General features: G+C 37.0%; 1 protein-coding gene across 2 annotated transcripts in view; it reads left to right on the top strand.

The window, feature by feature from the left end:
* Window positions 1–12832, top strand: part of PJA2 (praja ring finger ubiquitin ligase 2) — a 70855-nt gene that overhangs the window by 39880 nt on the left and 18143 nt on the right. For both annotated transcript variants that reach the window (XM_058538298.1, XM_058538292.1), the window contains 2 exons: window positions 5428–5613; window positions 11844–11955. In XM_058538298.1, the coding sequence (XP_058394281.1) occupies window positions 5428–5613; window positions 11844–11955 (298 nt within the window). The remainder of the gene's footprint in view (window positions 1–5427; window positions 5614–11843; window positions 11956–12832) is intronic.

Genomic DNA, 12832 nt, shown 5'->3' with positions numbered 1-12832 from the left:
ATTGAGGATGATATTAGCTGTGGGTTTGTCATATATAGCTTGTCTGGGAAATTTTTGATCTCTTCTTCCGTTTTGAATGATAATCTTGCTGGGTAGAGTATTCTTGGCTGTAAGTTTTTTCCTTTTAGCATTTGAAATATCTCGTGCCACTCTCTTCTAGCCTGTAAGGTTTCTGCTGAGAAGTCAGCTGATAGCCTTATGGGGTTTCCTTTGTATGTAACTTGTCTTTCTCTTGTGGCTTTTAGGATTCTCTCTTTATCTTTAATTCTGGACATTTTGATTATGATGTGTCTTGGTGTGGGCCTCTTTGGATTTATCTTGTTTGGGGCTCTCTGTGCTTCCTGTACCTGGAAGTCTGTTTCCTTCCTTAGGTTAGGGAAGTTTTCATCTATTATTTCTTGAAATAGATTCTCTGTCCCTTTGTCTCGCTCTTCTCCTTCCGGGACACCTATAACACAAATGTGAGTGCACTTGATGTTGTCCCAGAGGTCCCTTAGACTGTCCTCACTCTTTTTAATTCTTTTCTCTTTTACCTGTTCAGCTTGGGTGATTTCTTCTAGTCTTTCGTCCAGCTCACAGATCCGTTCTTCTGTATCCTCTACTCTGCTTTTGAGTTCCTCTAGTGAATTTTTCATTTCCAGTATTGTTTTCTTCATTCCTGATTGGTTCTTTTTTATATCTTCCATTTCTTTGTTGACATTCTCCTTGAGTTCATCTGTTCTTTTCCCCAGATCAGTGAGTATCCTTAACACTCTTTGTTTGAACTCTCTGTCGGGTAGGTTGCTCATTTCTGTTTCACTCAGTTCCTTTTCTAGGGTTTTGTCCTGTTCCCTTACTTGGAATGTATTCCTTTGCCTCCTCATTTTGCCTCTTTCCCTGTGCTTGTGTCTACGTATTAGGTAGGTCAGCTACATCTCCTTCTCTTGGATGGGTGATCTTATATAAGTGATGCCTTAGGAGGTCTGCAGTGTGCTTCCCTCAGTTCTCAATGTTCCAGGGATGACCCCTATGTGGGCTCCATGTGTCCTTCTGTTGTGGCCTGTTTACTCTCCCTGTAGGCACCCAGGGAGGCTGAGTTATGCTCCTGGCCAGCTGTTGTAGTGTTCAGCTGCTTGCAGTTGTTGTGGGCCCTTCTGTCTCTTTATCTGGTGTGGGGAGCCCCAGCACAGTTGGCTGCAAGTTTTAATACCACCAATGTGTTTCAGTATTTCTTTTAATTGAATAGGCCCCCAGCGTGGTAGGTTGTTAGGCTCAGGGGCTTACAAATGCTATAAGCTTCCAGCCTTTAGGTCTCTTGTCAGCTCTCTGAGGATTGCAGCTGGGTGTGGCTGGCCTCAGGCTTGGGAGCACCCAATTGTTTCAGGCTTTGGAAGGTGGGGCAAACCCCCTATGTGGGTCTTTGAGAAGCACAAGTCTTCTGCAGCTGACAAACCCTGCCGCCCACAGGTCCACACACGCAGTCAACACAGTCCTGCCCCATGTGCGCGCCCCGACCTCCTGAAGTGGACCCAGTCTCTCCACTGCGGGAGCCCCACACACTCCACCACCACCCCACACTCTCCATCCACTCCTTGTGCACGCTCTGCCCCACTGAAGTGGGCTGAGTCACCAGGCTACAGAGAATCCAGTCACCAATCTATGCAGGCCCACAAGTTGCCTGAGGGTTTGTTGTTGGGTGGGGCCAGTCTCTAGAGTGGGCTGCCTGCCCTGTCTGAGCTGGATTAAATCGGTGGTCTCTAGTGGGTGGGGCAGACCCTGGGTCTGGCAGGCCCCAGGGAGAACTCCAATGGCATCTGTGTCAGCACACCCACACCAGGCCACAACAATGGCCACCACCAATGTCCCAGTCCCTGGAGAGGTCTGTCTCACCTCTCACTGCAGTGCACTCAGAGCCTATCAGGTGAGTCTCTTTTCACCAAAGCACTGTGCACCTTTCTTTCTGGTGATTTTAGGTTGCTTTCTGAAATGGGTGAATTTGTGCGTGGGCCTTTTAAGAGCCAGTTTTAATTTCTTTGTGAACCAGCTTTTCTGGGGGTACTCCCCAATGCTTTAGTAGCAGGCAAAGTCAGATATTATGCCACTTGTCTCGATTGTGCTGGGTCCACAAAATGCCCGCAGCGGGGGCGCTCCCCGGCTCAGAGCCCAGCTCCTCCAGGGAGGGCTGCGGACCTTTGGGCTGCGCCCGGTCTGCCATGAAGTTGGCAGCTTGAAGGCAGCGTTTTTTCTCTCCAGAAGGTAGTTTCTGCCTCTTCAACCTCAATTAGGATTGTCCTTTGTTGCAGGAGTTCCCCTTATCCAGTTTTCAGTTCTCTCTCGGGTAGTTTTTCCACGAGTAGTTGTAAATTGGCTGTGTCCGTGGGAGGAGGTGAGTTCAGAGTCTGCTTATGCCGCTATATTGACTTCTGTTGATTTTTGAATTACCAAAATGAAAAAAGGGCTTGAAGATCTCAATTTTTGTGAATGTGTTACATACAGTATGTGTGTGGTGGTGTGTGTATGGTGTATGCATACGGAGAGAGAAGGAAGACTGAGATAATGCTCTAAAGGTTTTCAAGGTTTTTGAAGCATTTAAACTTACATTATATGCTTATATTCCCATGAGGATATTTGTTCTGTTCTTAGCTATACAAAATGAAAGACACTTTTGACGCTATTGTTCAGAATCTTTTTTTTTAAGGGCAAAATTCTTTTTGTTATGCTATCAAGCTAACTCTGGCCCAGCACAGTGCCACTCTTCTAGGCTGGTAAGTTTTATGTTAGATGGTAGGAATTTATGTGAACTTTATGTAACATGTTGAAAGCAATATGCCATATACCACTTATTTTCTGTGTCTATAACTCTTATAATGAATCATTAAAGACAGAATCAAATGTTTAATCAAAATATGTAGCCAAGAATTGCTTATGTATGATATGTTATAAATTATTTAGATTCAGAAAATTTCTTATTTTAGTTTTCTTTTCTTTGAATTTAAAAAAGAAACATAAATTAATATTTATTTTTTATACTGAATGATTTTCACCAGTATGTTTGAGTTTTATGTTATATATCTGAAATACAGAATAACTTAGTCATTTTGATGTCTATATCATAAGAAAAAGAAATGTATTTTTTGTAAGAGTATATTAGAAATAAAAATTTCCAAGGACCATTCCAGGCATAATCTCTAAGTTATTTGTTTTGTTAAACATTGTCTTTCAAGGATTTATTATTACCTTTGCAACACATAGAGAGCGAGTATCTATTTTGTGCCAAGCACTTGTTACAGGGGGTGAGGCTATAATGATGAAAGACAGTACCATATGTATGCCCTTGAGAAGCTCCCAGTCTAGGAGAAGACAAGTGAGTCACTAGAAGAATTACAATATAGTGTGGCAAGTGCTCTCATCAAGTTGTAAACAAAGATCTGTTACTTAGTAATTTTTCATTTGATTTTGTATTTTGAATCCACTTGGAGTTTAAAATTTCATTGGACTTTATGGTGCGTGAAAAGAAAACATCCACAATCTATATATTAGACATTAAAACTTTACAAAGTAAGCATATTTTGTTACGCTAATTTCTCTGATTTTACTAGACTGGTTATACTGAATACTAAATCTTATAAACCTGTTATTCTGAAGTATAGTTTAGGATCTGAAATTAAAGAAACATTTATGAGTTTAGGTATATTAAGAGATACTGTTTCTATATTTAAAATGTGTTGATTCTTGGGCCGGCCCGGTGGCGCAAGTGGTTAAGTGCGCATGCTCCGCTGCAGCGGTCCGGTGATCGCCGGTTCGGATCCCGGGCGCGCACCGATGCACTGTTTGTCAAGCCATGCTGTGGCGACGTCCCATATAAAGTGGAGGAAGATGGACGTGGATGTTAGCCCAGGGCCAGTCTTTCTCAGCAAAAAGAGGAGGCTTGGCAGATGTTAGCTCAGGGCCAATCTTCCTCACAAAAAAAAAATGAATAAATAAATAAAATAAAATGTGTTGATTCTTATGTGGACATTGTCTACATCTCTTTCATAAATGAAAGCTAATTTGCACATTAGAATGAATACTAATTAGCACTGCTCTTAAAGTTGGTATATAAATTGTTGTATAACATTTCTCATCTTAAAACTCAAACTAAAATTTGACTTTGCCAAGAGTTTGCTCTAATATTTAGCCTTTTGATATAGTAAAAGATATTTTCTGTTAAATAAAATGAATTTTAAAAATCCTACCAATATAATTATATAAAAACAAAATTCTTACCTTTTGTTCAGTTCATTGCAGTCTTGAAATGCTTTTGTTTCTCATGTATTAGAATTAATTTTTCTCCATTTGATCTTGATGTCCAAATTTTTGGTGTTTTGACTCTTCCCTGAGTGTTTTCTTTAATGTGTATGTTGTAAAATTTAACGTCTGCTTGTCTATGGCTTCAAGGTTTTGCATCATGCTTAGAATGACACTGAGATTTTTGTAAAAATTTCTCTCATGATTTTTCTAGTACTTCTGTTGTTTTAGTGATGGTAAGAGGGTGCACATGGCATTTTTAAAAGTGGAATTTATTTAAGGGTAAATAATGACATAGAGATTTAACGTCTCTCCTTCCAGGTGGGTACTCAGTTGTCCCAATACCATTTATTGAAGAATCCTTTTCCCTGTTGTTTTGACATGCTTCTTTTATCTCTTATTTTCTTTATCTGTACCATTCATTTGTCTGCCTCTGTTCCTGTGAGCTTATTTTCTGGTGGGAGAAAGACTGACAATAAACAAATAAGAAAATGATAAGTAAAAGTAAGTTCTATAATGAAAATAAGCAGAATGGTGTGGTAGCCAGTGACTGGAGAGCTACTTAAAATGACTGGTCAAGACAGGCTTCTGAAGAGATGACATTTCCTCTGACCTGAATGTCAAGGCGGGAGTAGCTATGCAAAAATCTAGTGAAAGAACATTTCAGGTAGAGGAAATGGCCCCAAGGTGGTAATGATCTCCATGTGTTCCAAGAGTAGAAAGAATAGTATGAGTATAGTAAAGGGGGGAAAGAGTGGTGAGAGGTAACAGTTGGAGAAGAGGGCTGAGGAATATGGATTTTATTGTACTGTGAAAAGAAACTACTAAGAGCAGTGTTTAAAAATTCAGGTTGTCTAAGGTGAATTTTTCTTATTTTCCTCCTTCAAAAAGAGGAATTACAGGAGCATAGGTAATTCGTATACCAAATAAGTAGGTTATTACGTAATTAGGAGCTATTTCTATATACATATGACCCTATAACAAATTCACTTCCCCTTTAAATAATTGTACAGTTGAAGACAACAGATTTTTGGAATCATACAAGTACCAAGAGTTTAGAATTCAAAGAATAAAGAATCTCACTATGTTGAATTCTTTAAAGAAAATTTTATGATGTGTTTTAAAATAACACTTTTTATTTCCTTAAAATGTTTGTATTAGAGAACAAACATCCTTGGAAGAGGGAGAAATTCCTTGGTTACAGTACAATGAAGTCAATGAAAGCAGCAGTGATGAGGGAAATGAGCCTGCCAATGAGTTTGCACAGCCGGAAGCTTTCATGTTGGATGGTAACAATAACCTTGAGGATGACTCCAGTGTGAGTGAAGACTTAGATGTGGACTGGAGGTATGTGTGTAGCACAGTGTTATTACCATGCTTAACTGTTAATTGAGTAGAGTTTGTTCATGATTCTAAATTATGAAAGCTGAATCTCTGACAGCTAAGAAGTATTCTGATTTTCCCATCTGTCAGTCTTCGTCTTCTTCAAAGCTCATTTCAGATGTCACTTCCTACATGGACTCATTCCTACTTATTTCAGTCAGTGACCTCTTCCTTCTTTGACCTTTAGCTCTCTTTAAGCTCATCTTATATGCTAGTTATTTATACACTCATGGTTTGAGATTTCTGACTCTTTATTTGTTGAATATAGCACTTAGTATAATCCTTAAAAAAGATCCTTAATAAATGCAGTCATGGGTTGCTTAATGACTAGGATACGTTCTGAGAAATGCATCATTAGGCTGTTGTTTCGTCCTTGTGTGAACAGCAAAGAGTGTCCTTACACAAACCTGGATGGTACTATACACCTAGGTTTATGATACTAATCTTATGGGCCCACCATCACTGTATATGCAGTCCATCATTGACCAAAATGTCATTATGTGGCATGTGAGTATAATACTTGAAGAATTTGAAAACCTGTGATTGAATCAGAAGAATCATAAGCATGTAATTTTCCTTCTCTGAATGCAGAATATGGAAAATGGTACCTTCCCAGAGATGTTGAAAATATTTTTACTTTATGCTGAGAAAGAATAGTGAGCTTCCAATAAAAGTAGCATATAAATTAAGTGGATTATAGAATTGTTACATCTCATGATATAATGGTCAGAATTTAACTTTAGTTAGACGTATCTTTCAAGTGTACAGTAGGCCTTTGGAAGCAGCTAATTATTGAGATGTAGAAAGGATGTTTCTTTCTACTGATCCCTTTTTGTTACTTTTTCTGGAAAAAATATGGCTTAGTACAACCCTGGTTTCCATCTCTGCACAGATATATTTTTAAGAATTTGTCTTGTTTTTCCAGCTAAAATTCCATTACAGAAAATTTAGAAAAACAGAGATAAGAAAAACTCATTCGTATTCACTGATAACTCTGCAGGTTTCTGGAACTTAGTTTTTAAGGCCTTCTTTGTGTCTTCAGTTTCTCTTTCTGTATGTGTAGCTACTTCTTTGTGCTTCTCTAAATTATTCCAGGCATGAAACTCAACATGTCCTTGAAATCCTCCTTACCATTTTCTATTCTTTCTCTCCAGGGGAAAACAAAATTATATGTGCAGAGCAGACTTTTATTGACCATTTTGTGGAAGTAGAGGTGGGATTTTTATCACAGCCACACAAATAATTTGTAATTCCATCTTAAACGTTCCCGTTCTCCAAAACCCATTTTCTGGCTTCCCAAACATTATGGAAAATCAGTGGATTCGCCTAGTCCTAGTCTTGCTGATCTTGATGTCCCCTCCCCTTTTCCTGCCTCTCTTCTGTCTGCCCATTACCCTCTGACTGAACTCCTCCTTAATTCTGATGTCTCTCTCTCTATTATGCAAAGTCATTCCTTAAAGTGCTCAGCAGATGACAGAATCATCTATTTAGCATCATCTGTGCATGTTGGGAGGCAATTATGGTTTCTTATGAGGAAATTTTTTCCTTTGCACATTTTCAAAATTGTGTAAAAACAATTTCGTACAGCTCCATTATGTAGATGCTCCATCCTATAGATGCACTAAAATTTAATTGATCATTTCCCCATTGAAATAGTGCAATGGACTTTCCCCCTCCATAAAACTTGTTCTGTACTTCAGGTTATTTCTTTAAGGCAGATTAATAGAAGTGACATTACTGAGATAAGTGATATTTTTTAGCATCTTAATATATATTTCTAAATCATTTTCAAAAAAGGTTGTTCCACATAAAAATTTGAAGGAGTAACTGTAATAAAGTAAAAAAGTAATAGTAGGGGCCAGCCCGGTGGTGTAGTGAAGTTTGCGCACTCCACTTCAGCAGCCCAGGTTTTGCAGGTTCAGATCCCAGGAGCAGACACTGCTCATCAAGCCATGCTGTGGTGGCATCCCACATACAAAATAGAGGAAAATTGACACAGATGTTAGCTCAGGAACAATCTTTCTCAAGGAAAAAGAGGAAGATTGGCAACAGATGTTAGCTCAGCACCAATCTTCCTCACCAAAAAAAAAAAAAAAGTAATAGTAAAATAATAAAGTAAAAAAGTAACATTAAAAAAGTAATAAAGTAATAGACTTTATTGAGTATAATTTTAACTTAAATTTGAAAACTTTTATTTTAGATTCTAATTCATTGGTGATCTTTCTGGATATGGCTGTTATGTTAAGATTTTGGAGACATTGTTGATTGTCCCAAAATTTGGGGAGCTTCAAAGTAGTATTTTTTTTTAATATGGAAAACATTTTAGCATTGATTTTAAGACCAAAGTTGTTTATTTTTTTTAATTGAGGTAACATTGACTTATAACATTATATACATTTCAGATGCACATCATATTTTGATTTACATATAGACTACATCATGTTCACCACCCAAAGACTAATTACCATCGTCATCTTCCACATGTGCCTTATTACCCCTTTCACCCTCCTCCCACCCCCTTCCCCTCTGGTAACTACTAATCTAATCTCTGTATCTGTGTGTTTGTTTGTTGTTGTTGCTGTTATCTTCCACATATGAGTGAAATCATATGGTATTTGACTTTCTCCATCTGACTTATTTCACTTAGCATAATACCTTCAAGGTCCGTCCATGTTGTCGCAAATCATCTTTGTTATGGCTGAATAGTGTTCCACGTGTATATATATCACATCTTCTTTATCCATTCATCAGAACTTAGGTTGTTTCCACGTCTTGGCTGTTGTGAATAATAATGCAGTGAACATAAGGGTGCATATATCTTTTTGCATTCGTTTTTTTGTGTTCTTTGGATAAATACCCAGCAGTGGAATAGCTGGATCATATGGTAGTTCTTAATTTTTTGAGGAATCTCCATACTGTTTTCCCTGGTGGCGGCAGCAGTTTACATTCCCACCAGCAGTGTATGAGGGTTCCCTTTTCTCCACATCCTCTGCAACACTTTTTATCTCTTATCTTGTTAATTATAGCCATTCTGACAGGTGTGAGGTAATATCTCACTGTAGTTTTGATTTGCATTTCCCTAATGATTAGTGATGTTGAATGTCTTTTCATGTGCCTGTTGGCCATCTTTAAATCTTCCTTGGAAAAATGTCTGTTCAGATCCTTTGCCCATTTTTTAATTGGGTTGTTTGTTTTCTTTGTTATTGAGTTGTATGAGTTCTTTATATGTTTTGAATATATAATTTGGTTCTTTATTTTAGTTTAAAGGAAAATGGAGAAGTCCGCTATCAAAAGTTTGCTTGTTTTGATGCAGTCACAGAACTGTTGTAGAACACCCAGAGTATCTCATAGATTGGTGCGATAGGAGTTAATGTGGAGAAAACTGTGGTTTTAGATTTAGACAAATCCCAACTATACCTTTTATTTATTCTTTGATAACTACTTAACCTCTGTGTTTTTCTGGAAGAAATTGGGGTTATAATTATTAATCTAATGAGGTTGTGAGAAATTAATTCTGTGTGGATATAGCCATGGTTTAATAATAGAATTTTTAAACTATTGTGAAATTATTTCAGACTTACAGAAAAGTAGCAAAAATAGTACAAAGAATTCTCATATATCCTTCACTAAGATTCCCTAAATGTTAATGTTTACCACAATTGTCCTATCATTCTTTTTCCTTTCTTTCTCTATATTTATGGTATTTTTTTCTGACCCCTGTATCAGTAAGTTGCAAACACGACGCCTCTTTACCTATTGAGTCTAAAATGAATTTCCTAAAAACAAGGACATTTTCTTAAAAACACAGTGAAATTTTCAAAATCAAGAATTAACACTGATACAGTACTATTATCTAATCTACATACCTATCAGATGTCTATAGTTGTCCCATTAATGCCATTAGAGAAATTTTTTTCTGGTCCAGTTCAGGACCACTCATTGCACTTAGTTAACATGTTTCTTTTAATATTGAATATTTCCTCAGTCTTTCATTGTCTTTCATAACCTTGACATTTTCGAAAAGTACAGGCCATTTATTTTGTAGAATGTCCCTTAGGTTGGATTTGTCTGATGTCATGATTAAATTCAAGTTACAAATTTTTGGCAGGACCACCATAGAAGCGATGTTTTGTTCTTCTTAGTTCTTATCAGAAAGCTCATGATGTCAAATTGTCCCATTACTGGTGATGTTAATTCTCATCACTTGGTTAAGGTATTATCTTTCAGATTTCTTCACTGTACAGTTGCCATTTTTCCCTTTATAATTGATAGGCATTGAGTAGGAACACACTTTGTAAATGACCTCTTTCTTCTCAAACTATCAAACTTCCATCCACTAGTTTTAGTATCATTAGTGATTCTTGTCTGAAACAATTATTACCATGATGATTGCCAAATGAATGATACTCAAATTTTGCTATTAGCTGATAATTCTACAGTGACCAAATTACAACCAGATATCACGCTCTGAGTGTCTGGATCTATTTAGCCTGGAGAAGAAAAGAATTATTGGGAGAGAGTTACCTCTAACCATTTGAAGGAGTTTTCTGCAAAGGGAAAGTAGACATAGTTTGTGTTGCTTTAGCAGGCAGAACTAGAGCATGTACTTCACGTATGTTTCAAACTTCTATCAGGGCTCTCCCACACTGGCACATTCCACCTTAGAAAGCAGTGTACTTTCTGCATGGAGGGAATGGTTCTACTGTTTCTTAAATGTCCACTCTTGTGCCATCTCTGTGCCAGGCACCTGTGTGCATCTACTCATTTAGTTTGTTTAATAGATGAAGAAACAGAGTAACAGTGAAATTTTTCACATTAACTATGACTCAGGTAATTGTGAAGTTAAATCCCTATCTAACTGACTCCAGGGCTCTTTGTGTTTGTGCTACATCTCACTGCTAGATGAAGGAGTTCTAGTGTTGCAAGGGAGGTTAGATTCACTAATTCTTGGTTTTAATTCTAATTCTAAAATGTGTGATTTTATGAGAATATCTGTTCCTTTGTACCATATGATGTCTGCTGATTTCTAGATACTACTAAGCTATAATATGTTCATAAGAATACTTCTGTTATCACTTGCCAGTAGATTTGTAGTTTTAATGACGGCACAAGGGTTGATAACAAAACTATTTTGAGCTATCTTGTGTAACTATGGACTTTTCTGACTATGATATTCAAGTTCTGATAGGAACTTGGAAGTCAACAGACGTTTGCCTTTAGATAGACAAAATAAGCTTAGTTTTGGAGATCTTGGATTTGAGGTGGTAGAGGTTCATTGAGGTAAAGTGCTCCAGAGAAAATTAAAAATGTAGGTCAAGAGCTCAAGAGGGAGTTTGGAATTAGGTAGAGGTTTAGGAATTACTTGCAGAGAGGATAACTGAAGACACGAACTTGAATGCAGTTTCCAAGGGAGCAAGATTAGAAAGAAGAGGACTAAGGATGTACTTAGGGTTTCCAAATTTTGAAATAACTTAGTATTTCCAAGACTAGAGGAAAAGGAGGAATCGGTGTATGTCTAGGGGTAGAGAAAGGAGATTATGACCAGATTAAGACATAATATTTTACTTCAAGGGGCTTATAATTCTTTAGAAAAAAATAATTAAAATGAGCATTTTGGAGCTAAATATTTTTCAAGCTGAACAATAATGAAGGATGCCTAGTTCTTAGAAGAATTGAAGAGAGATTGATGAGAATAACTTGAGAAAATAAAATATTTTCAAGCCCAAAGTAATTAAGCAGTACAGGATAAGAGAAGAAAAAGAGACTTTGACTAATGATAGAATTAAAATAAATACAATAATTCTCTTTATCATGTTCTCACCTAAATTTAGATTGGAAACTAAAATAAACAGAAGGGGAAATATATGGGAAAGAATTAGGAAGGAAAAAGTACTACCTTTATCTTAGCGTTAAGCAGTCCCCGCAGTTAGAACTAGAAACATTAAAAGAGAATTTTCTTACAAACTTTGTGCAGTCAGTGTGGCAGCCTGTTGAGGGGGGAGGTAGTGGTATCTTAATTCCTATGCTTCGCATTTAACTTTTCTTTTGGGTTCTTCCTACCCCTTCCCCGATGAAATCTGTATTAAAACATTGTAAGGTTTTCTGCTTGTAGTGTGCTGTCTTATCATTGTGCTAATATAATTATGTTTTCACCTTAAAGATTTCCCAAATCATGGTTGTATTTTTTTTCTCAGCCTGTTTGATGGCTTCGCGGATGGACTAGGAGTTGCTGAAGCTATTTCGTATGTGGATCCTCAGTTCCTCACCTACATGGCCCTAGAAGAACGCTTAGCCCAGGCTATGGAGGTATTTTAGTGACTCTGATGCGTGTATATTTGTTGGTGGGATGCAAAAAATGATAAAAATTAAAGATTTTCATAATTGCTCTCTTAAGAAAAGGTGAATAATTTTCTCATCAATTTAATAACAGTTACTGTATAGTGATTGCCACCAGTATATGTATATATAAATCACACTTGACAGCCTGCCAGTTTGCCTAAAATTGCAATATTTCCCAGTTCTTACTGCAAAATGGAAAATGTTTTGGTTGCATTTAGAAAATACACTTTTCCTCTATTGAATTATATAGGTCTGTGAATCTGAATATTTTATACACACTTGCACAGGTGTATTTGTGAAATGAAATTGAAAATCTCTAAGGATATGTTACAAATCACTTCTTTTGTTTTCATAGCTTCTAAGTACTATCTTACTGCTTAATGCAGTTAGAAAATTTACTCCCCCTCATCCGCACGCACATACACACTTTAATAAACGTGGCACGTTTGGTGCCTAGGTTTGTCTTGCCTTCTTTTCCTTATTTAACTAAAACACAAAAATTTGTTCGTAATTGTATTTTCCTAAAATCCAAAGCCCAAGCATTTTCACGTTTGGGAACTTCCATTGTGCTGGTAGATTTCGTTATAAGAAGTCTTTCTTTAAATCACTATTTCCAAAGTGATTTCCAAAATAGAGAAACAGTAGTAACGTGAATGAGTCAAAAGTGAGAAAACAAAAATGAATGAGTGAGCTTTCAGGGACATTATAATGGCATTTTATCTTGAAATTTTCTGAGATTAGAAAGTCTAGTTTAGATTCATAAATTAGATGATAGATAGATAGGTAGATAAATAGACCTCTCTATCTACACACTCACGCACACTCACTTAAGTTAGCTCTGCTT

The sequence above is a fragment of the Diceros bicornis genome, chromosome 1 (genome assembly GCF_020826845.1).
Source record: "Diceros bicornis minor isolate mBicDic1 chromosome 1, mDicBic1.mat.cur, whole genome shotgun sequence".
Classification (NCBI taxonomy): Eukaryota; Metazoa; Chordata; class Mammalia; order Perissodactyla; family Rhinocerotidae; genus Diceros; species Diceros bicornis.
This window is presented reverse-complemented; position numbering and strand designations above follow the sequence as displayed.